The sequence below is a fragment of the Siniperca chuatsi genome, linkage group LG14 (genome assembly GCF_020085105.1).
Source record: "Siniperca chuatsi isolate FFG_IHB_CAS linkage group LG14, ASM2008510v1, whole genome shotgun sequence".
Classification (NCBI taxonomy): domain Eukaryota; kingdom Metazoa; phylum Chordata; class Actinopteri; order Centrarchiformes; family Sinipercidae; genus Siniperca; species Siniperca chuatsi.
Window position 1 is genome coordinate 6,758,185 of NC_058055.1, and position 26,047 is coordinate 6,784,231.

General features: G+C 41.9%; 1 protein-coding gene across 1 annotated transcript in view; it reads left to right on the plus strand.

Moving 5' to 3' along the window:
- LOC122887709 (E3 ubiquitin-protein ligase RNF43) overlaps window positions 1-26,047 on the plus strand; it is an 81,782-nt gene that overhangs the window by 40,263 nt on the left and 15,472 nt on the right. Inside the window, exon 2 of the mRNA XM_044221154.1 lies at window positions 8,806-8,919. Coding sequence (XP_044077089.1) covers window positions 8,806-8,919 — 114 coding nt within the window. The remainder of the gene's footprint in view (window positions 1-8,805; window positions 8,920-26,047) is intronic.

Consider the following 26,047-nt stretch of genomic DNA (forward strand, 5'->3'; position numbering starts at 1 on the left):
GCACCCGTTTATAGTTAATACAAAAATTGTGAGATTGCAAGATCCAATTGTGTTCATCAGCCAGCAGATAAACCACACCTGCTGCTAATTCGTAGACGAGATGGAAAACAGTATGATACATTATACAGAGCCACATGCCAGAACTTATATTTCAGTCAAAATCACTACACAACATTTATATAATGTGCCTAATTATAAATCAGGTTAAAAAGCAGTACTTTGCATTTTAAAATAACACTAACAGTTATTCAGTTGTTTTGATGAATAAGCTAAAATTTGTGAAAGAGACAATGCGTCGTCACCAACCTTTTAAGAATGTGAAAATATATGAAAATATGATGATAAATGGGCAAAAGTTCTCTATTTATTCTCTTTATTCATTTATTGATTTTAAAAGGCAGCTGTATAGTTCAACTTCCACATCAGACTGTTCCTGTCCTCACACAGGGCTTTATGAATAAAGAAAAGCTCATTGGCTGCATATGTAACTGTACAGTGGCATTCAGCTCCAGCTCACAAGCTGCGTTTTAAGGTTTTAAGCTTTATGAGGTTGACTTTATGAGGAAGAACAGTTGGAAAGTGGAAGAGAGAAGAGAGAAAAATGGCTCCCTCTCATATGCCATAATAAAGTTTGACCCCTCTTTAAGCACAGCATATTGCTACAAAAGAGACATGTTGGTGGGTGGGTTAAGGGGGGGACATGGGATTGCATTTCCAAATGAAAGAGGGATGTTTAAAAAAAACCCAGCAGCCTACTGTTTTTTATTTTATGTGCAAGTGTGTAAAGACGGCACCTGTCTCTCGTTAAAGGGAACCACACTGCAACGCTCCTCTAGTGTCACCGACCTTACTTCCTGTGTAGAGTGACTTTTTCTGTTTCATGCAGTCGTTTCATTTTGAAACGGTACGCTCTCCCAGTTGACTTGAACTGATTTACAATCAGACTCTTCATCAGACCCCCATCTTCAGTGAAAGTCCTGCACCAGTTGCTAAGGGTGAAATGTTTCCTCCTGAACAGCTACAGCACCAGTTTACATATGTGTAAATGAGCTGTGGCTCATTAGGGTTGGTCACATACTGTATGTTTTCAGCGACACTAGCGGCAATCGCTCTAGGGATGACAATGTCAGTTGTTCCACCACTTTGGTCTAGATTTCACTTATCCAGTAAAATATCTCAACATCCATGGATGGATTGATTCATAATTTGGTTTACATCCATGGTTCCCAGACCATGTATTCTCATGACTTTGGTGATCCCCTGACTTTTACTCTAGCGCCACCATGAGGTTCATATTTGTGGTTTTCAGTGAAATGTGTTGACTTTGTGTCTCTCTCTCCTAAATATATCACTCATATGATATGATTAAATTATAATGTTTTTGTTGCTGTTAGCTATCCAATTAACTAGCAAGGTTAACAACCAGGCATATGTAAACAAACAACTTGCAGCACAGTACACAGTAGGTGTTGGACGGCCTTTTGGCTAATGTTAACTCGTGTGAGTTAATTGAGTGTTAAATTACTGATGTAATGCTTTTACAGTCTTTAGAGTCTACAAAATATGCACTGTGATTCAGAGTCTCTGAAATAGATACAGTTTAAAACATAGCAGTCAGCCCAAAAATACCCAACTAAAGTGAAAATGATGACTTCAATAAGTAGCTCATCATTTACAGTAATTATGTTACATATTCACTTACAAGAGACAGGTCGTCCTCCTGTTTCTTTGCCTCGTATTTCCTTTTTGTCTGTTTCTCTTTGTCTCTCCTTCTCCTATAATTTGGAGTTCCCTTCTGTGAACACCCTTCCTCATTCTCCCGGCTAATCTCTTTCCACATAGCTGACCTTAAGTTCCCAACCGTAAGTGATTGACACGTTGAAAAGTGTGGGTTTTCTCTCTGAATGACGTTGTGGAACCTGAGAGAGTTTGAGAGTCGTCCTGCAGGCCAGGGACGGGCCGGAGGAAGCCTGGAGGACGTGTGGATGTGGCCCCCATGTCTACAGGGAAGAAGGATCACTGCAATACTAACAAACTGCTGGGTTACCAAGCCACTGGCTTGTTATGACAGGGAAGTGCTGTGTTTATGTTTAACTCAGAGCTTTGAAATGTATAGTGTAGCGCTGGCCTGAGGCTGATGGAGTGACCCTAGTTGTTGGTAGTGGTTATGTTACGGTGTATGCAAGCATGTACGTTTGTTCAAGACCACATAACCTGTGCAGGAAGTGTGGAAAGGACACAGGGCTCCATCTTTTAAGCTGTTTCCATAGTGAACCCAGTGCAACTAACACACTTTACCTGTTTAGTGGCTCTAAGTGACTTGTCACCAGACACACACAGAGCTCATTCTGCTATGATTTACTGTAGCAGCTATAATAATTATAAAAACTAAAAAGTGCCAATATGTAATGTGCTTGGTGGTATTAAAGCAGGGCTGGAGAGGGGTCTCATTGTCACAACATACCTTCTTACCTTCTTATAGCAATTTGTAATCAATTCGTGCTGATCTGTGTATTGCATGTGGGTGTGTTGTCACACTTTGTAGGGTGTGTCACTCTGACTGTCCATTCATTCTTTGCATCTAAAACCAAATCCTGCTTGACTATCTCTGCTACTTGTGTTTAGCAGCCATAACAGAAGAACACATTTTCTTAAGTAGGGCTGTACTCGACTCAGAATTGTGTCAGTTGAATCAGATATGGCTGTTCAATACGAATATTTAACTATTCGTTCTTTTTTTTTTCATATAGACTATCAAGCAAGCTTTATTGAACTGCCAGATTTTTGAATATATTTAATTACTTTCGCCATGCCTGAATAAAAATCTGCTGCACAGGTGCGGCTGTACCTACCTTGGTGCGCAAAGTTCAACCTAGTTGAGCTTTTGTGCTGCATATTAAGATGAAATCCTTGAACATCTACTAGAAACACGGGAAGTACCTAGTGAGGAAGGCAAAGACAAGTGAGCAAAAGAGGGATTTGAGGAAGTGCAAATTTCAATACATCACAAGATGGTCTCTTAAAGTATGTTGCAGCATCACAAAAACCAAACATTTATTCCCTCATCTGGCATTCCACCGGTACAAGTACTCAGCAACTTTGTTTAACAACAACATTCAAGCTCACTCCTCAGCTTTCTTTCTTTAAGACCAACTCCTCTTCTCTCTCCAGGTTCTTTCTTCTCTCTTGTCTAATCCCTTTTTATAGAACAGAGAGACAGTCTGACGGGCCTGGAGTTGGGGGAAGCACTCCTACTTAAAGAAAGCGCCCAGGCAAATTTGGGGCTGGTGGTAATTATTTGGGCCTCATTATGGGATCACGTTTCCCCAAGTCATTCTCTGTGGTAACCGTTACTGGATATGGGGCTGACACTGTCAATAAAGCAGAGGGAAAGATGACACGCCTTTTGTTTTGACAGGACCAAAGCAGTAATGCCTCCTGTTAGTTTGCATTTGCAAAGAGAGAAGAGGCGAGGGCCTCAGAGCCCAGTTTTCCAGATGCAGAGAAAGACCCTCTGCTCCGCTCCCCTGGCACCGGGCAGTCCAGCGTCACTCTCATATCAGCCTTTCATGTAAATCTACTTAGTGTAGGGTCATGAGATACAAGGCTGTTTGATTGAGGAGCGTGGTATGAGGAGTGTGTATCTGTGTCATCTATGGCACTGAGAGCTGGACCACAGTGTGTGTGCAGAAGCCAGCGCTACTTGATTATTGGTCCAAGGACGGATATGACATTTGAGAAAAGGCTCAGTGCCTTGGCTTTCAGCGCCCCCCTGAAGTAACCGCTGAGATTTAGACACACTCCTGCACCCAGAGCTGACTTAATCACTCTCCTGCAGGACCACAGAGGGACTTTTTGCAACAGTAGATCAGTAGACACATTCATGCACACATATGTTCACATGCAAGCACTTGCTCAGGTGCCTCTAGCAAAAATACATAGCTGTGCTCTCATTCATTAACCCATGCTCTTACACAAACTCTCACACAGTGATTTTACTTTACTACACTTGTCAGACCAAGCTGGCAGGACAGGAAGCAATGGGTCAGTGTTTCAACCCATCCTGTCATCTCAGGCTCTATCATCCCTTAACAAATAAATACATTTGGCCAAATCTAAGCAGGGATCCAAAGTATGTATTGCCCAGTAACCCGAGCAACTAGATTCTGATCTCTTTCAACTATTACATGCGGTCTCATTGCTCCTTTTGGCAATCGCTTTTCCTGCACTTAAACATTTGCTGTCATTATAGAATATTCTGCCAAGTTGAATAAGAGAAAGCTTTGATTTACACCTTCAGAGATTGATATAGAACCTGGATAAAACTGTTTCAGGTTAATCAAAAGAAACATTTACTTTGCAATACTGAATTTTAATTCTAATAACACCGGATAATTATTATGCAAGTAAAATATTAAATATCACCTAGACCAATTACATAAAATATGGGAACCATTCTGTTAACTTTGGCAACAAAAAGCTGAAGTCTGGTTGCCAGCCTGGTCTCAATTTCTAAACTTACTGCTAGGCCCTGTTGCAGCATATGCTGACTCCTTTCTCACTTTACCAGCCTGCATGGAAGATTTTGACCCTGTATATGTGTGTGTACTGTAAGTGTGTGTGTGTGTGTGTGTGTGTGTGTGTGTGTGTGTGTGTGTGTGTGTGTGTGTGTGTGTGTGTGTGTGGGTGGGTGGGTGGGTGAGTGGTTGGGAGGGTGCGTGGGTGTGTGCACAGAACAGGTGTGTGTTTAATGGTGGAGTCTGAAGAGAAGGAGAGAGACAAAGAGATTTCATTAGATTTAGAGCCCAGACAGAGGCTGAGTCACTCACTGAAGAAGTGGGTCAGTCAGAACCCAGGCAACAGATAGTATGTGCTTTTATGTGTGTGTGTGTGTGTGTGTGTGTGTGTGTGTGTGTGTAGCCCTGCATGTGGCAGAGTTGATTGAATTCTTCCCTGATACGCACTAACCTGGCAGGGTTTCCAGGCCTCAGGGCAGAGCTCCATTGAAGAAGCCTTTTGCCTTCCTCACTCTGAGTCTTGATTTATACCGTATGATAGAATAATTGCATACTGCTAGGTTTCTTTCATCTCCTACTTAACCAATCTGCTTCATTTTGATAATTTTACATATAGCATTTCATCCAATAGTTCTTGAGGAGCCTTATGACCTGAGCAGCTGGTAATTGAGTGGTGGAGCTTGATGAGAGGTGCAAGCTCTTTTTGCTTCCCCCCTCTAACACACACTGACATAACTGCCTGGGCCTGGTTCCCTGCTGGCAGCCGATGAACTAGAAAGCTCTCTTGCTGATTATTGGCAGATGAAAAAAGAAGATCCGCAGGGCTAAGCGAGGGAAAAAAAATATTATTGACTTCTCACCGCAGCTACTATTTATTCTCCCCTTTTTCTGTCCATGTATTTGTTTTTGAGGCTGTTAGATTCTTGCCTCGGAATATTTTTGGGGTAGTCTTTGATTGAGCTGGAAAGGAATGCCTTTAATCGTGGCTACAAAGGAACCGAGGGACATGTCCCCGTCAGTTTTGCAACAGATCTAGACAGATGAGGAGAAGGAGGAGTGAGCATTGTTAACAGTCTGTGGGGAACTGTTTGCGTGCCCTGTGGTTTCTAGTCCCTGTGAAATGGAGACTCAGTGATTTGGTTTCCCAGGCCCCTTTTTTCTCAGGGCCATACAAAAACCAAATGAAGACGTTTCAGTCTGTCCTGGTTGCCATTTATAGTCCAGCGGCAGCATGTTTCTAAGTGGTAGATGGCACCAATGGTGGCACATGGAGAGTGTTCACAGCCATCTGATTGTAAGTGGTGTGGGTATATCTAAAATAGAAGATAATACTTGGTCTTGTCAACGATGCAAAGCATAGACACTGTGACCATTGAGGTGGTTGCCCTCAGAGCCTCCGAGAACCAGAGGAAACTAAAACCAGCCGCTCCTTCTGAGCCTGTTTGGCTCAGCTTTGGGATTATTATCTGCTTTATTAGGTATGATTGCACAAACCCATGCATCAACATGTTTAATATCACAGCAAGATCCAAACATGACCAAGTAAGCCTAAAGATTCAAGTAAGCGTTAAAATCGGAATGTAGCTCTTTTTCAACATTTCCCACAAACCTATAGCAAAAAAGAGCAGAGGTCATGGCATCAGTGAAGTAGTGTCATTAAAGGATTTTATTTTATTTTATTTCTTTTTCTTTGTTAAGGGCCAAGTTCAACTGTAGGCCTCTAATTTGGGCCTAGTAAATGTGGACTGGTAGAGGCAGCTGGCAGCACAGCATGCAGGCCAGGCCAGGGGTTCATGCTGTCTTGCTGCTTGCCTTAACGGGGGCTGCCATTCAGGCAACATGCGAGGGTCTGAAAACATTATGCAGGGCAGAATCAAACAAAATTGTTAATTTCACCTTCAACTCTAACTAGAGAGGTGTTTTGGATTTATTTCCAGGATGTTTTAGTCTCCTTCACGACATATAACCCTGTCTTCAATACTCGGTGGTTCCCAACCTTTTTTTGTCTGACGTAGCCCCCACAGCCCTATCAGATGAGCATCGTGTGCACCGTCACTGACACCACCCGTCATGTTCCAAACGTATTCATTTGAATTGGTTTTAAACTGGATGTTATATAACACTGTTGATCAAATAAAAGTAAAAAGTGGATATTGTTACAATATTTTATTAATACAATTGCCAGTTTGGTCTAGCTTGCATTGCTACTACTACCACTTCCATGACTGGTTTTCCAACTAGTCATCATTAGTGCTGTTGTTACTTATGCCAACACTCATAGTAGATATCATATTAGTTATTTGTGGAATGTGAATCCACTGCACTGCACAATTGCTATATACACGGTGTTTACCTTCCTACCCACAGTTTCTTTTATCTCCGTGCCCCACCCCGAGTGTCCCCCAAGACTGCTTTCTTTCTCCTCTCCTCTCTCTTTCTGACGGACATGCACCAGCCCTTTGCAGCACATTACGTCAATTCCCCGGATCGGGGTGCCAGCTGTTGATGTCACCCTTGGGTCTTTTTAATTTAGGGATTTCCGCTGGGTGAGATGAGGGGGAGCCCCATGACCTCAGCCCACAGCCACATGAAGAGGCCCACCGGGGCAGAACCAGGCCGGGATGGGTCTATACAGGGCAGGGCAGGGCAGGGCAGGGCAGGGCAGGACAGGGTGGGACCGCTCCACTGGGGTGTGGGTGAGCGCAGCGACTAGGCGCTGCAGGGTGATCTGTGAGCTGTAACAAGGACTGATCCAGGAGCACTGAGTTGGTGCCCTCATTGCTGTCATGTGAGCAAATTAGTGATGCGTGGGGGTGTTTTAGGAGCGGTTTGCTCCCTCCTGGACTGCCGTGCAAGTCCTCGTACCCGTGACAGCATGTCTGTGACTTGCAAACACTGCTACTATCCCTTGAGCTCTTAAATGCAGCCTTTCAGCAGCTACGAATTTCCTTCCTTTCAGAGGGGATCAAATGTTCCTTCCAAAGAATATCTCTCGTTCTTTCAGTCCCCAAGGCTTTGAGTGGGAGTGAACATCGCCATCCATGTAATTGATTTTGTAGGGTGCCAAAGTTTTTCTTCTTGATATCAACTGGATACGGTTTAGACAGGAAACTCCTTAATTTAACACATAAAAGCTTCCATCAAGAGCAACTGTCTTTCTCTAATGGTGTGAAAACCAGCTTTAGTGCCTCTGTCTAGACTGTCGTTTAAAAGCTTGTCTCAAACATTTTTTTTATTGTTCTTGGTTTTAGCCCAATCTTTGATATCCATAAAGTCACAAACTGTAGGTTACATGTGTTCTTGGTATATATGGACAAATGTATGGAATAAACTTTTATTTTCCGAAAGTATTGAACAGACAGATCTCAGTGTTGTCTACCTCTTAAGTGTTATTGATTGACAGCCATAGTTTTTTTCCCCTGCCTCCATCTCCCCTCATCGGAGGACAAATATCTTTATTCTTTACTACTATTAATGTTTTAAAAAGTCTCTTTTCTACCTTTAACTACTCTAATCATGAAGCTAAACCTAAGAATCAACAAAATTAAAATGTAATGCCTCAGTAATAGAGCAGACAAGAAGAGCGAGTCTCCACACATTCAAGTATGTCAAATATTTCAGTTGATTCTGCTAATCTAAGTTTTTTCCTATGGGCATATGTCTAGTACTTGTCATTGGTATGTGCGATTAATATTTCCACTGTACAGTGATGTTTCACACCTAATTTAAATTGTTCTGATTTTATGTTGTTCTCCATCTTTAGCATTCTGTACGGGTTCTTTTTGGACTGGAGCTGACCGTCAGTGACCATTAGTGTGGTCAGCTGATTTAGTTTGTAATCATTTCAAAAGATGTAGATGTCAATGTTGTCGTTGTATAAAATCAAATCCCTGAAATTGTTCAGTATTTTTTAGATACGACAAATTTCTCTCAGAGAGAACATTATAAGTTATTCAAAAAAACATTCTGGACTACAGTATTTTCAGACCAGTTCACATTTTCAAGTGATACATCAGTGTGATAAGGTGGAAAGACTTCTCAGGAGCTGTAGATGTGCTGTTTGTGTACCTGGGCATTCATGCTTCTTACACTTCATGAGAGCTGGATGCCTAAAACTCAAGTGCAGTGAACAAAAAAGCAAAAAATGTGTTCCTCTCAGTCTCCCAACCAGAAAGATTATCCTGCCAGAAACATCTGCGTTGTTTTAAATTTCTGATTTTTATGACTGATTACTTCTCTTTTCCTTTCCTCGTATGAGATGATGACCTCTTTCTCTCATTTTTTGCAGTATCACCCTCTGTCTCTGTGCAACACAAGCGAGGATGAACGGCAAGAGAGTGACTTTATCACCATTGTCAAACTGGAGCACAGGGTACCCCGCTGTCTGCCGCTGCTCGATAAGGTATAGATCACACACACACACACACACACACACACACACACACACACACACACACACACACACGCACACACACAAGACATTGAATATGCTTCATGCATTTTTCCTAGTTGAACCCTCTGAGAAACTCCCCTCTCTGTGACCCCTTCCCCTCTCGGACATGGCAGCAGACAGATAAACCATCTTGCCATCTTGTCTTCTCTCCAGTACCTCTTCCGCTCTTGGATTGAGACTTTAAAGAAAAGATGGTTTTAGAGGGAATTATTTGGCAGGAGCTTAATGTTTTGTTCAGGACGGTGATCATTCAGAGTGAGGGCTTGGACAGGAGGGGGTGGGCTTAGCTCACCGCTGCTATGTAGCAAGTGGCAGTGAGCCCTGGCTTTGGATGTAAGGCTTTCAAGCCCCAGCTGTCACTGGTCCGATCCTAGCCAGCCAGCCAGCCAGCCAGCCAGCCAGAACCAGACACTCGGCGTTCTCCATTTCTGCTTCCCTCTAATATGAACGCAGCCAGAGCTCCATAGATTCCACCCACAATGATTTAGATGTATGTGCAATGGAGTTGACCTACATCTCCCTTGTGTTTAAGTATTCTACCATACACACTGGCTGGCATATTCTAACTTTAAAGTAGTGTGATTTAAAACTGTTGCTATTTTTTCCTTGTTTTTCAAGTGGTGACAAATTAGCAGGCAGGAGTATAGTTAGGCGACTGCCTTTTTTTAGTCTGTGTTTTCTTTTCCCCTAATTTAAAGCCATGTTTAGGAGCTGCCCGCCGTGGCGACGATGTAGAGACATTCCCACACTTCCCCGCTCCTTTCTTCCTCCTCCTGTTGCTCCTTCAGTGGGAACCAAACCAAGCGGGCCAAAGGGGGGAAGAGGGGTGTCACTCAAGGCTGACTCCAGAAAACAGTTTTGATTAAAGCCTTAATGGCAACACTATGTTGTCCCATAAACAAAACACAGTCTCTCCCTCATGCAAAAGTAGCCTTGAACAAAAGGCTGTTGCTTCCGAGGGCTTTTTCCCTCCCTGCAGATCGCCTTTGAAATCAGGAGAAGTGAAGGAGGGAGGGAGGGAGGGTGGGGAGGGGAGGGGGGTCTTTCTTGTTGTTTTGGTCGTCTGGAAAGTATGTGTTGCAATAAACTCCACTCCAGCCACCTGCATCCTTGCTTCCTTAGCGAGATTCAAAGCTTTTGGTCGTGGTGGATTTATTGGGGATTCATCATGCAGCTGTTGAGGAGTTTGCTCTCGGCCTTTTGAAGACGATGAATAAGAAGGTTTGGGATGTGCGGTGCTGGGTCAGCCGTGGTCTCTGGATGGGACTTGTTTACAGTTTAGTCTGACTGTAACCCGTCCCACTGATCTATAGATACTCTAACGGCCACAGAGGGTTCGTGTTGCACCACACACACTCAGAATAGACTGTAAACCAAACAAAGTGAAGCTCAAAACCTTGAAGGATAAGGTTTCATTGTTGTCCTTTGTTTTTATTTTGGTTTTCAGAGGCTCCTATCCTCAGCGACATCATCAAGAAGGGAGATTCCTTTGCTGATTTGCAGTGATTTGTACTGTCTCTCTAATGCCCTTTGTTTTAAATGGATCTCCCAGTATCTGAACAGCTTAGAAAGTTAAAGTTACAGTTAGGATGTCTATTCTGCACTTCAAAACATTAATATGACAGGACATCTTCAGATTAAGAGGAAAATGTCCCTTTCTCCAGATACCCTTAATATGAAGACCATTGCCCTCTCCTGGTACATTCTGCACTGCTGGCCACCTCTCACCCACTTCCACATATTTGTATGAAATGAACAGTTTTCTTCAGTAGAAGTACTGCTCACTCAGTGAACTTTGAAGTTGAAGTCTTCAATAATCCTACAATGCTGTACATTTGAGAAGGTTATTGTTCATCACACACAAGTAGAATTCCCTAGAGAAATATTATTGTTTTAACTATTATTAACTATTGTAATAAAATTTAACAACATATGGGGGACAATATATTACTCTTCTTTTAAAGGAATATTATAGTGATTTTTCTCATTATGTTTAGAAAATTGCACATTGTATCTAAATATACACATATATAAAATTCCTAAATATGGTATTTTTGCATGCAGCTCAGTAAGGTTGGGTATTTTTCCCCAAACCTAAATACTTATTCATTGTGATGGGCATTTTAACTCTAGGCTGTCTTATTCATAACAAAAGTTGTGAAACACCAGAGTGATGGTGCTTGATTGTACTCACGTGGCTTGTTTTTTTTACACACTTTTACAAAGGAAACTTTAAAAAAGGTTAACTAGAAAAATCTAAAATCAAAAGTATCCAAAAAGTATCCAAATTGACTCTTTGTACAGTTATTTCCTACCGATCTCTGTATCAGATACAGCTCTCTCTATGCAATTGCCTGAATCAAAAGCCTCCACCGCTCCAGTGGTTTTGCATCATTACACAACACAACACAAGCAGAGGCCACGGGCTTTCTCTGCCAGCATGTTGTGCTAGAAGTGATCCGTCTGCTTTCCACTAGCCAGCTTGGCTTTTCTGTTTACACTAAAGCCCTGGAAAGGTTCAAGCTAAGTCATAGACCAACACATGACTCAACGAGAAAAGGCATTGCAGCTGTGCCAGGAGGGCTACTCTAAACTCCACACAAGGCTTACTTTGCTCTCAAGAAATGCTGTAATATGTGCTTTTTGAGACTTTCTTCCACTCAAACTGTAGCTCTGTGAAACACCATCAGTAAGAATCCATGGTTTTGTAAAAACAGCTCTTACACTGATTGACTCTTTGGCCTGTGTCTGAACTTGTTGACTCTCATAGAAAGCTTTGCTTATTGATTCTGCTCCTCTCAGATGAAAAGGGTTTTGGCCTGATTATGCAGTAATCCTGTTTTCTTTAACTAGGGTTTTCATGTGCATGTGTGTGTGTGTGTGTGTGTGTGTGTGTGTGTGTGTGTGTGTGTGTGTGTGTGTGTGTGTGTGTGTGTGTGTGTGTTTTTGTGTGTGTATGTGTGTGTATGTGTGTGTGTGTGTTATTGGATCGCATTACTTCAAGTGTGCCTTCCCAAATTTTTCTCAATCCATTAGAAAGGTGGCCACTTTGTGAGGAGGCAGGCTCTGAGATCCAAAGAGAGTGTCAGTCACAGGGATCAAGAGGCAAACGACACTGATGGTGCGTGTCTAGTATCCATAATGTCATTACAGTATTACTGTAATGACTTAATCGATACATTATGGATATAGTCATTACTAAAGGTGTTATAGTTTTTCTCAAAATTAAGACCAGGTTTTCCAAAAAGCTTGCTGCTTGAAATGACTCTTGATCAAGTCCTGCTTCCTTCATGAAGGTTATAATGTTCAGTTTTTGCAGAGAAGATTGCAAAGATAGGTGGTCCTACTGTTTAGCCTACCATCATTGATATAAATGGGGTGGACAAAATAATAGAAACACCTGTCAGTATAACACAATACAGCTCAACAGCACCACAAACTACATCCTCTAAAATTATCATACAATTGAATCAACACCTCTCTAAAGCAGTTTCAACAAAAACTGAACATTATAACCTTCACGGAACTACAGTAGGTATTAGTTCAGGACTTTTGTACCTAATAAACTGGCAGCTGAGTGTGTGTGTGTGTACATATATATATATATATATATACATATGGAGCACTGACAGTGACAAAGGCGGTAATTGAAATTGCAGTTTGTAACCATTTGAATACCGCTGGCATCACCCTCCCCTTCCAAGCATGTAGGAGAAGCTACACTAGCCGCAAAACGCGAACGAAAATTGCGAACGGCCCTATCTAGAGCCAGTGTTTGGTTTGTCCGTTCTGGGCTACTGTAGAAACATGGCGGTGCAACATGGCGATGCAACATGGCGACCGCCGTGGAAGGGGACCCACTCCCTCTGTAGATAAAAACGGCTTATTCTAAGGTAATGAAAACACAACGATTCTTATTTTCAGATTATACATTAATGGAAAGATACTTATAAGTATTATATTCCATTTCTGCCAATAGCTCCTCCTAAATGTCGAGTAACACTGGACCTTTAAGGCCAGGTAGAGTAGTCCCAGTGACAGGAAGTGGTTGAAAACAAGGAAAGCCTGTTGAGGGAGGAATAAATCATGGTCCTCATGACAATGTTTTTGTCTTCTCATGTCTGATTGTCTGTAGGGGGTGACACTGACCTCAAGCTATTCCTGACTGCTGATTTTTAGCAAAGACAGGGGCTGAAAATGCAATGGCAGCTGCCTTTGGCTTATTTTCCTTTGGTAGCCGAGTCCAACGTCTCCAGTTCATCAGAGACGAGTCAAGAAGGAGGAACACAGGGGAACATCTGGAAAAAGCGGGATATATCAGCTTTGAGAGTAAATGCAAAAAGCAGCAGGTACACAATGGACATTTTGGCTAGTATGTAATGCGTCAGTGTTAGCAGACTTCTGGGTTTCGCTTTGATTTCTCTCCCAAGAAAATTCATTAGTTGCTTGTCTGTGCCAGACAGGTGCACGGTTGTCTTCAAAGGGATAAACTATGACTTTCTTTTTCTTTCTTCTGTTAGTCAAAGCTCTAACTTTTGCAACCTTGGCCATGCACTGCTAATAGACCATTCACCTCTCAAACCATTGCATGCACCTTAGTCTTTAACATATACAAAACACACAAACACACAACCATATTCTTGCTTCCAATATTGAATAAATTGTAAATCATTGCATAAAAAGTTCGAAAAGCACGTGGGGACATTTCAAAATCACTTTGTCACTGAGCAAAAGGTCCGAGCCCTTTCTTCCTGTTTTCCTGGGTCATATTCCTTCTGCTCCTTGTCAGATAATACATACACTGCTATGATCATTTCATCTTCAACAGCTTCAAAAGTGATGTAGAAGTAACATTGGGCTTAACTTTCTCAAGCCTCCCTTTCTATCAAGCAGCAGTGTGAATGGACAGCCTCATTATTGGGGCAAAATGCTGCACACACTGATGTTCACAATATTTATCCTGCTTTTAACTGTTCAGAGACTCACCCTTTTCAGATATGTCCTCCCTCTGGAACTGTGTATGTCATTCCTTCTCTCTTAAGAAACAACAAGACTAACTAACCACTTTCCTCTGTTCTGTGCCTGTTTGACCCTGACGACAACCCTTTCCCTCCCATTTCCTCTGTTGCTAAAGTTAGGCGCTGTCTTAGCTCACCATATCAATGTGAAGATAACTCAGTAGGAAGTACTAGCTTTGAGTCTAGCAGCCTAATGACTGCCTTCTTTTCAGTCAGTATACTCATTATTTCTCAATTACTATTGCCACAACACATCATCAGTAGGGTAAAACTAACCTGCCTCACGACGGTACCCATGATGTCATTTGTTTGATTAGCCTGTCTCTAACGATTGTCTTGTTTAGTTTGTCTTTTATTTTGAGATAGATGGTGTTGTGACTGTGGAGATATTTTCCTGAGCCAGTGTCCTCTGTCTCTTGTTCCTTTCCTGATGATGCAGATATTAAACGGGAAACCACACTCACAGGGTTTTTAATAAAGCCGAACAATGGCCACCTTTGTCAGGCCGTTCCCTTATCCACCATCCTACACAAGCAGAATCATAACCCCGGCATAGTGTTAACATCAGCTGCAGTCTCCTTTCTTCCTGTGGCATTGTGACGGAGCTGGTGCTGGTAATAGTGTATGCATTTTGTGGTCACACACATGTGTGTGTGTGTGTGTGTGGTATACATTTGTAGTAGTGAAAGACAAACACATTTCAAATTAAACTTGGTGTGTGCAATAAGTCTATACATGGTGGGTAGGGATGCAAATTTCAAAGAATTTCTTTAACTGATGATTTACACAAAGTGCATGTTTTTCCATAATAACAGCCGTTTTTAATCTAATGCTGTGGCCTATAATCACTGCAAAATCCAAGTAAATTAGATATTTGAGCAATAAATTAAATAAATATAATTTGAATTAAAATAACAAATTAAAAATAATGCCTTAACCTCTTTGCGGTCCTCTGACTCCCTTTTGTTGCCATTCAGGCCCGACAAGGTCAAAATATTAAATATAGAAAATAATGCTGTTAGCTGGTTCTGTTGAAGCTGGTAGTTTGGCATTCGCATTAGCCTCTGCATAACTAACTGAACTGGACGGGTGCAAGACAACTCAGTGGGATTTTCACAGTGTTTAGGTTGCAGTAGTCTCTGACACGCTTACTGGTTACTGAATTAGCTAGCTCTCAGGACTGATACAGTGAGCACAACAAAGTGCGAATATTTTTTATCGATGGAGGGAAGTGGAAGAGGGGCGCTCATTTATTCCATGTTTTATATTAGAACATATTTACTCCCACAGAAATATATAAGCCACACTTTAGGAGACAGGAAAAAGAGATGCTATAAAGTGTCTAAAGTGTTAAACTTGTACCTGTCAAAAAAAAAATCTGCTAAATCCACATAGGATTTTATGGGAATTAGTAAAGCAATGTTCAAAATTTAGCACAAGCACTACTACATTTAGATGTTATACTGTAGCTTCTGATTCTGTGAAGACAGACCTGACAGTGACATGACTGCTTTCTGTGTCAGAAATAACTACCTGCCAAACACCAAAGGTCAGTTAATCTTTGTTTTTGGGATTAATCAGTAAGGTTTATTATGAGACATCAGGTGTAATATTTCTGGTTTGTTAGATTTTGGCCTCTCTTCAAACTTCACAAAGTTTTAATGCCTCTTTTACTTCACTATCAGGATGTTATAGGCAGTCCTGTCTGATTTTTAGCCAGCTGCGTGGCTCTACGTACAGCAATGTTGGTCTGTTGGTTGGTCACCACTTTGGCCCAGAAATGTAGCCATGAAATTTTGCACAGACATTCATGGTGCCCAGAGGATGAATCCTAAAGAGTTTGGAGATCTAGCACCACCATGAGGTTCACTTTTGTCATCATCAACATCGTCAACATCATGAAATGTGGTACACCTTCATTTCCCCCTCTGGATGAATTTTAATATTGGTAACTTTGATCATCCCTTTACTTTTTATGTAGAGCCACCAGCAGGTTGAAATTTTAATTTGTCCAGTACATTACTATATGACCAAATAGCTGCAAAAACTCCATCAGCCTCAGCTGTACTTGTGTGTTTGGTGCTAATTTGTCAAGTCACGTCAAGTCAGGTTTATTTATATAGCCCAATTTCACAAATCACAATTTGCCTTAGGAGGCTTTACAAGCTGTACAGCATACAACACCCTCTGTCCTTAGACCCGTGATTCAGATAAGGAACCCCCCCCAAAAAAAAACTGAATAGGGGAAAAATGGAAGAAACCTCAGGAAGAGCAACTGAGGAGGGATCCCTCTCCCAGGACGGACAGACATGCAACAGATGTGTTGTGTACAGAATAGACCAACAACAACATAACATCTCAGTATATCAAATTATGATGACAAAATTACAGAAACATGTAGAATGTAAAACATATGTGAAGAATATTATGGCTCCAGGAGGACCTGAGCCACATGACCTCCTCTCCACCATGGAGACCTGGAAAGAGGACAGGCCACACAAACACAGAAGAGGCAAGCGCAGCATTCACACAGATAGGGGGACAAACAAACACACGGAATTAGCTAATGTTAGCATGCTAACACACAACATGGATGTGTAATAGGGTGAGGAAGGAGCCATTATATAAACATAGAAATGCTGAAGTTTGAGTTCATTTGTATGATATATTGGGTCACTTTCCACCATTTTAGAGGGTAACACTGTGCTTTCACTGAGGAACTCCTCATTTCCAACCCAAAACACTGTCATTTTGGTCTGTGCACTCCTGCTTGTAGAATTCGTCAAGAATTACTCAAGTGTAGTATCGTGGTATAGTGCAGAGATGTACTCATCCACAGTAAAATATTGTCATCCAACAAAAGGTCAACTCCACCTGGAACAAAGTTTGAGTGTGAAAATCAGCAGATACTTCATGAACAACCATGACAACTGAGGGCTGTGTTAGAAGTCCAAGGACAGGAAAACAGTGATAAGTCTTGTTGTCATCACACAAACAGGAGAACCCATTCCCATGAGGCTCAGCCAAAGAATACTATTCTTCATACTATTCTGTGTTATTGATGCCGGTGTCTTCCCTTTAGAGTACCTAGTTATCTGAGGGAAACCTGGTTCCTGCTGAGGTCACCTGCTGGTTACGGTGTGAATTCACAGACGTGATACTAACCCTAACCCTAACCCATACTTTTAACACAAGCTCTGTGCAATCAGGGGAGATTAGCAAGCATAGGAACAAGCCTTTATCGCTGGGGGGGGGGACCTTTCACGTAGAGAGCTTGGCTTTGTGAGCGGCTCAACAATGAGAGGAATACTTCAGGTTTCCCTCCTCAATGGGAAAGTGCATTCCTCTTTTTGTCACCACTTCAAAAACAAGTGGTGTGCTTTGCATTTCGCAGTCATGTGTGGTTTTTGGAACAGTGGCTTTGGTGACCTTCGTGAGGCAAAAAAATAGAATTGGAAAACAAGCATTGAATTGAATTTGTCTGTTCAGGTGAGCAGGCGGGATACAAAAGGACAGCGTGGTTACAGAAGTCTCAGGGGATAGATGGAATTAGGCCTTCTTGTCTCGTTGTGGGGTAGGAAAGTGGGTTGGGCTGCTTGGTGAGATATTTTTGACCTTTGGAGCAACGAGATGAGTCTACACAAAGATATGTGGAAAAGGATTTAGAGGTTAAATCAACTTAATCCCAAGAGGAGACTCCATCCATCACATGCCATATTTTACCACTGATCAGATTTTGGAGGAAAGGTGCATCTCACCACTGCATTCCTACATTTACAAAACAACACTTAGTGGCCCAAAGCTGTCACAAACACAGGTGTAAGCAAGCAAGCATATCTGTTAGTTTATTAATAATCAATCATACCCCATTCAACCTACAGGTGACCAGGAGAATTTGAACTGCAGTTCTTCAAGTTTACAGGATCACAACACAGTGAGACTCCGAGGTTAGATAGGCCTACAGGTCACAGCTTGACAGATGTCACCTCGACCTGCAGCACTGTTGTTGTCAGCTCAGTTCAGTGCTGTCATCACTACTGCCATCGATGTGTGATTGATTTGCAGAGGGTCTGCTTCTCTGCTGCACTCTCTCCACTCATCCTGTCACCTTAAATAGGTGGAAAATTCTCTGGCCTAAAGGTGCGTGTGTTATTCCTGCAGCATCTGTCGAGATATTTTCAGCATAACACACCCCAGCTGTGGCTTCAGCTCTCATCCACATGTCTTGTCCACGCTCGGTTGCTCGCCTGGTGCCAGCGTTGCTAAGCTAAACATTGACTCCAAGCTGATGGCAGGGCAAACTGTCCTCCCCACACGTACATAAAATCTAGAAGATGTGTTGTTTGCTTTGAGAGTTGGTGTTTTCAGATGCTGGCTCTCTTTTCCCAGCGACTGCCGATTAGCAGCTTGTTGCTCCCCCTTTCTCACTTTTCCGTTCTTCCCTTTTTCTCAGCCTTCACTGAAATGACACATTGGCTGTGTATTGGATGTGCATAGTTACTGTAGGCATGCTGAGAGAACACGGTCTTGTCTCTGATTCTGCAGTCCAATTTGAACTTGTCGACAAGCAAAACTTTTATACACAAACAGTGAGATGTCTACAGTGCCGCTCGGTGGGAAGTACCTCTCCAAAATAGAAGCTGTTGGAATATCACCTGCATGTGTGTAAATGTGTAATGTAATATGTCCTTTTTTTCCTGTGAAAAGCTAAGGAATGTTGAATCAGCTAATCTTTTGTCATTAACTTAACGTAAATATATGCTTTATTAATTTTAAGTTAATTCAACTTAAAACTTCTAGTTTTTAATTTCAGACCATTATAAACTTAAGATCACTTGATTTGAAGTCTTTTGACTTAAGATGATGATTTGAATGTTCTGCTAAATGTTCACTCAGTTCAACTCCGCCATTTGTTTACATTTTGGCAAATTTTGGCACCATTAAAAGTATGCAGAATTAGTTATTAACAGTTGCAATGTTCCCATGGATGTATAAACAACGATCACCGGATTACTTTGACTTAAAAAGGTGATGATTTTCAGGCAAGTTCTGGAGTTTTAATGAGCATCTTTTTTTCCATGATTTCTAAACAGATTCATGGATGTTTATCTGTGACACCGGAGATATTGATCATGAACCTGTCAGTTTCACCTCACAAAGTGTCTTTGACTCACGTCTCGCCCTCCGCACCCCTTTAAACTCTCCAGCGCCCCCTTGAGGATGATGGAACATGATTGAAACTTGCTGTGTGTCTCTAATATATGTTAAGATACGTTATGGTTGTTTATTTTCATAATAATAAAGACAATGCTATCTGTGACGAAGGTTACTATCAAAGTCAGTCCCTATCCCCGTAATTCTAATTTAACAAGGTGGGAGCATATTGTCTTTGTATTAACTCTGGTGCAAAAGTGGCTTCAACAGCTGCCACAGCTGGAAGTTCTTTGAGTCAAGTGAAGAACAGACTCTTTAAACTGAGAAAATGCAAAGCAAATCTGTCTAACATTTGTCACTGTGACTGAACAGTTGTTGATTCAACTCGATGCCTTAAATTTATTGAACTTGTTACCTCAAATTCAGTGAACTCAACTCTGGTTTTACATTTTCATGAGATAACTTTGCGCTAATTATTCAACTTAAGTTCACTTAACTTGCATTGTTAAGGCAGCAAGGAAAAATGTTTTAAGTTGAACCAGCTTACAACGTTTTACATTGTACTATCATGCAAATAACCCTTGAAATTAGCTAACACGCATACAAACATGCATAAACACTATACATTTCTCTAACAGAGAGTCTATGCACGCTTGGCTGCTTATCAGCTCCCTGAGGGTGAGCATGCCGCCCTCTTGCAGGGCTGCTCCCGGTATTCGAGAATGAAGTGTTTGCGTCTCAAGGCGTTCGTATTAGGGTGGCACATCTCTCACTTGTCACTTCAAAGGGAGCGTGCGGGGGTCAGGGTTTCGTCAGGGTTTCATCAGGCTGTCGTCGGCGCTTGGTGCAGACGATCGGAGAAAAATGCTGCCCTAAAAATAGAACGCTGTGTCATGCTCATGAAGACAGACAGAGCCCAGATGATACCATTATGTGCCAAATGGCTGTTATTAAAATGCCTCCATCCCAACCAGTTGGGAGACACCTTCAGCTGGCTGCAAGAGGGGAGAGGGTTGATGGTGTGTGTGGTTGCAGCCTGAGGTGAGGTGTGGAGGGATGCACAAAGAGTTTGGACAGATTTGGAGTATTGGAGATTTCGTCACATAGACGATTTTTGTGCACTTCCTTATCAGCTCAGATTTTTGACATTACTGGTAGGAGTTCATTCTTCGTTCTCACTCTGCCTGCAGAGCTGAAGATGTTTTTCCACACAGGGATGGCAAATTGGATCATATGATGAGTGTTTAATGGCCCTGCAGTTACAACTGTACTATATCGCTGCCTCTCCCTGATGAATGAGGCGTTCATAGGGCAGTAACTTATTATTATTGCAGTATTAGTCTTTGATCTTAAAGCAGTTTGAACCCTGGAGTTTTTTAGAGGGGTGGCTTGTCAAAATAGCTTTGCAGATGGGATCGGGCCTGGTCTTGCCCTGGCTATGGGGAGAGGAGGCCTGGAGGTGTACAGAGGCACCAGTGTGCAGAAGCACACACTGCAGTCTCATGGACCTTTGGTTCCTAGTGTTTGGATCAAAGAAATCATTTATTATCTCATGTTTGTAACTAATCTGCTGTATTTTAGTTTGGTTCGTCAGGTGCGTACTGTAGGTTTAATTGAAAAAGAGAAAGTCCAGTTTTGTTTTCACAGACTGCATCCAAAGAGGATCCCTGAATGTGAAGGAGCTGCCCTTGAATCCCTGCTCAAGAGCCACGATAACACACGAAATGTCGTTCTCAGCCAGGACATTCCTCTATTAATGACAAAGGCGACTGGTAAGCCTCATGGTGAAACATGAAGAGGGAGAAGAGAAGCGAACAGAAAGCAGGAGAGAGTCAGAGAGGTGGAGAGGTGAATGGGTTGATTGAGAGGAGTGGCAGGCAGGGCCAGAGGGCAACCCACACCAGTCTTGTCTAGTGCTTCAAGGTCAGGTCTACCAGGTCAGAAACAAGACTGTTGACAGAAAAATTTGTTGCTTTGATTTGACTCTTTCATGTCTGCCTCCTCCCTTTCTGTAGTCACCAGTCCCTCTCTGCTGCTCACAATCCCCCCTGTTTACCTACCTAATTCTCTTTCCACCCTCCCATCCTCCATCGATTCATCTGGCACATCCCAGTTCTCATTGTGCAGACTGAGCCGCTGGCCCTCTTTAAGATCTGCATTAGAATGTTGTTTTTAAATAGCAGCAAGCGGAGGCATGTGGAGTCTCTTTTGAACTGCTCGGCAAACAGATGGAGGTTTTCACGCTGCCTTTATGAGATTAAGTGAAACATTCCCATAAAAAAGACATTTCCCTCTGCCCCTTCACCCTCCGCTGTCTCACTTTCTCTCTGTCTTGCCCTTCTTTTTCTTTCTGTCTTCATCTCTGTCTCCTTAACTTTCTTTTTTTTCTGGCTCGCCTCGGGCTTGGGCAAGGGCACGCTGCTGCTGAAAGTGAAGTGGAAAGTAGACAGGTTTGTGTTACCAATAACTACTTCCCCAGGCAAGCAAGCAAGCACTAAGCATCTCCCAGAGTTTAGAACAAACCGGCAAACAGGTCTTGTGAGTCCGACACTGCAGGCGAAGTGAGCGAGTTCGTGTTTCTCCTCTGCAGTATGAACCTGTTTAACTCTGACTCAGGTAGGTTAGTGCCAAGTGCCCCCAACCAGCTTTTAACAGGGGTTTGACAAAACAGATTCACAAGGCAGACAGTGTGGCTGTACAGTATGCAATTCACTAGAATACAATGAGACTATTTAGACTCAGATTTATAAGCTATCTTATAGTTATCAAGCATGGTTAATTCGGAATTTTGTGATTTTTTTATATTGACCCACATTTTATAAGAAAGGTGTTTTTGAGGCCAGATAAGATTCAGAAAATCAAACCCTGTACATGTGAGCTGTACTGACTTACCCACTAACCCCTTTTTGGTGGTGAGTAAACATCAGATATTAAATCCTTATGTTGTGAATATGTTTCAATATAAATACTCCTATGACCTACACAGTAGGCAATGAATGTAAAAGGCCTACATCATCTGTTGTACAGCCAGCAGAAACCAAATTTGCAACACATTTTTAGCCATACTAGCGCTGTATCTCTAGGGATGTTGGTCAGTCCACCACTTTGGTCCAGACTGAAATATCTAAACAACTGCTGGATTAATTGCCATGACATATTGTACAGACATTCGTGGTCCCCAGAGGATGAATCCCTCTGACCTTTGGTGATCGTTTGACTTTTCCTCTAGCACCATCATGAGGTTCACATTTGTATTTTTGAGTGAAATGTGCCAACAACTATTGGATGGATTGCCATGAAATTTGGTAGAGACATTCATGTTCCCCTCAGGATGAATTGTAATAAATTTGGTGGTTACTGGACTTTCCTCTAGAACCATCATTTACCCAAGTAAGCGACTGTACTTTTGATTTACTTGTGCTTTTCCTGAGTTTTCCATTTGATGCTATTTTATACTTCTACTCCACTACATTTATATAGGGATATATTGTACTTTTCACACCACTATGTTTATTTGATAGCTATAGATGTTAGTTGTGTCACCACCGCCAAAAAATTATTTACATGCTGTTTGTATGTATTTTCTGTTGTTATAGCATAGCATCATTTGAGCTTCTGTAAGACAATAAAAACAAAATCTGTGTCTCTCTAATATATATCTAATATTAACTGGGGATGTTTTCACTGCTTGTAAATAGCTACAATCATAAAGATGTGGTAGGTCTTATTTTCATAAACAAACGCCCCATTGACTTCACTGAAATATGATTTGCATTTATCTGCAGTAGTTGTACAGTGGCAGAAAAGTCTAATACCACAGAATGTAATGTCAAGTATTTGTGTTATTTGAAATCCGACAAAGTCATGCATTTTTTAAACTTTGTTTGTGTCTAGGTTTACCTCATTTACAGACAGCATGTGTGTTCAGTGGTCACTGTGCTGGCTGTGTGTGTGTATGTGTGTTTGTTCTGCAGAAAGACACAGCTTACTGCACGGCCTGTTCCAAGAATGAATTCCTGGAGGCTTACAAGAGCTGTTGAATGAGATGGAGGGCTCAGGGTAGGAATGATGGGAGGGAAGGAGAGGAGGGAGACTGCTCTACACTGTAGGAGGGTTGTCAGGCTCTCACTTACAGGCCTGATTAAATAACAGGATGCTTTATGAAAACAAGAACATTATCTGCCTCTTAAAAGGCCGGGAAAGGCTCTCTAATTGGCTTCCCCTGAGTCTCTGTGTTGCCGCCCGTCGGTGAGAGAAAAAATCCTTGGCCATGCCCGGCCACGAACTGAGAAAAATGATGCAGGACACTTTCTCTGCCTTCTGTAGTTATACTCTCATCAGTACTATAGGAATGTATCAACATACCGATACCAAGCTGACAAAAAGGGTGTCTTTCTCCACTCAAAGGAGGATTATTCCTCCCTGAATCTCTTGATTGAGTGCAATACAAACAATAAAGAGATAGTGGCTCCTCTGTGGGATCGTAAGGTTTCTCATGTGGCAACTTTCACAGCTGAGGTTTTAAAAAGATGTTTGGAGAAGTGAGAAGAAAGCACCAGAGGTGGGGTTTGGTATGTTTGTGTTGCCCGCGAGATCAGAAGAGTCTATACATCCAGGGATCTTACTCTCCCTCTTCACATCTCTTTCCCTGCTATGTAACCTAGGTGGTTTACTTAATTATACTTATTACAGTCAAGTACTGCTATAATTAAAGTATATCATGATAGTTACAGCTGTAATTAATTTTAGAACAATTTCATATGCTTATACAGCTTTAGTTAATTATAGTGATTGTTCAGTGTAGCAGTAGTAAGTGTTAGTAATGCACTATTGGACTGAAAATGTCAAAAATATATTATTGTTCACTGTCATACACTGTAGTAGTACACCTGATTACCAAAGGTGAACACAGTTCTGCAGTGAATCACACACACCACTAATTGACGTTAGTGTTTTCAAATGTATATATGCTTACAATGCAAGTGATGTGCATTTTTTGACATTTGCTGAAATTCTATACACTAAACGAATTAATCAAGAAAAGAATCAGTAAATTATTAATTGTGTGAAAATGTCCGACTTTGGCGCACCCCAGTGGCAGTATTATAAAAACACTGTGGCAGACATCAATGTACGGTGCATGTATCGTGTTTTTAATTATTTCTTTCCTAAATGTAGTACATTTGTAGTAGTACATATTTTAGCCTGGAAAAAGGATGCTATATAAAAGGATGCTAGCACTCATCGGTCGGGTGAACTACTCTGGTCCAGCTGGGTTAAAAAGAATAGTTTGACATTTTGGTAAAAACGCATATTCGCTTTCTTGCCGAGTGTTAGATGAGAAGATCGGTACTACTATCGTGTATGTTCACAAAATGGTGAACATACACGATACGAATAACTAGAACCAGGAGATGGGTAGCTGCACAAAAACCAAAACAAAGCAGTTGTGGTTTTATTAGGGGGTTAACTTGTCATTTTTACACTTTGTTTCTTGTACGGATTAAACAAACAAGATGTAACGTGTTAAATAGTGAGCTTTAGAGGTGCTGGTCGACAGATGTTTTTTCTTTAGGCAGATCCATGATTCCCCCTGCTTTCGGTCTTTATGCTAAGCTAAGCTAGCCATCTCCTGGCTCTATCTTCATATTTAGAATACAGACTTGAGAGTGGTATCGACCTTCTCTTTTTACACTCATCAACAAAGCGAACAAGCGTATTTCCCAAAATCTCAAACTAGTCCTTTAAGTTGCAGCTCAGCGTATAGTGGCTGCTATCGAGGCTTTTAAACTCAAAGTCTTGTTTGCTGTTTTCTTCTTGACGTGCTTTCTGGCTGTTAACACTCTCAGTGCCCGGGCATCGTTGGGTTTCAAGAGTGAAATGGGAGGTAACATGGTGGCGTGTGTGCGATCGAGTCGGGTCTCTCGACTCCATCATCACGGCTGTCACTGGCAGCCACATCAGTCTCATCTGCCCCCCAGGCAGTAGGCACTCGCTGCCTGGCTCTTTGATGTTTCGAGGATGTGTTTAGCAAGCGATAGTGTATCAGATGACATTGGTCTTTCTCTGTCACCTTGTGCTTTGCATTTCAAATCTGTGGCACAGTGTAGCCAGGGCCTGCTAACGAGAGTGGGCGAGAGACAAGGGAAGTGCAGAGAGAAAGAGTGAGGGCGGTCTGAGCTTCAATACTGTGAGTTCTCTAAATGACCTCTTTTACCTCCAGACAGGCAGATCAGGTTCATAACTTTTTCCAGTGTCTCTCTCCTCTGCACGAGAAAGGTGGCCAAGCCCAGCTTCTGGATTTAGTGTTTGTGTGTGTGTGTGTGTGTGTGTGTGTGTGTCAGGATGAATGGGAAGTAGGAGGAGGAGGAGTGTGTGTGATTCAGGCCCACCCCCTTAGGCTCAATACTTTTCCTGAGAGCGTAGAATCTGCTCACCTGCTCTGACATGCCCAACCCCATACATTACTCGCCCCACTCCAGTGGCCTCACATCAAAGTACCCCTGTGAGTAATGGATACCCAGCAGGGCCACACCCTTCCCTCCTCCAACCAACTCAACTGCCACTCAGCCAGTGTGCGAGCACCCGGCAATCACACAGCACACATACAGCAATTATTCACTCACAATTAGACTTAAATATACAGCTTCAAAGCTAGGTTAACAATATTTAAAGCAACGCTGTGTAGATCTGGTTATTTTTTATGTAATTTACCAAACTATTTAAACATTTATATAAGTGTATAAGTGTACCAAGAAAGATTCAAATAAAAGTAGATGGAATGTGGTCACTTATATGATGTTGGTCAGTGTGTTCTTAACAAATTAATTGTCTAATAATATTTGTTAGAATTACAAATTTTGACAAATACAATTAGGAATGTGGGGTGGACTGTGGATTCTGGA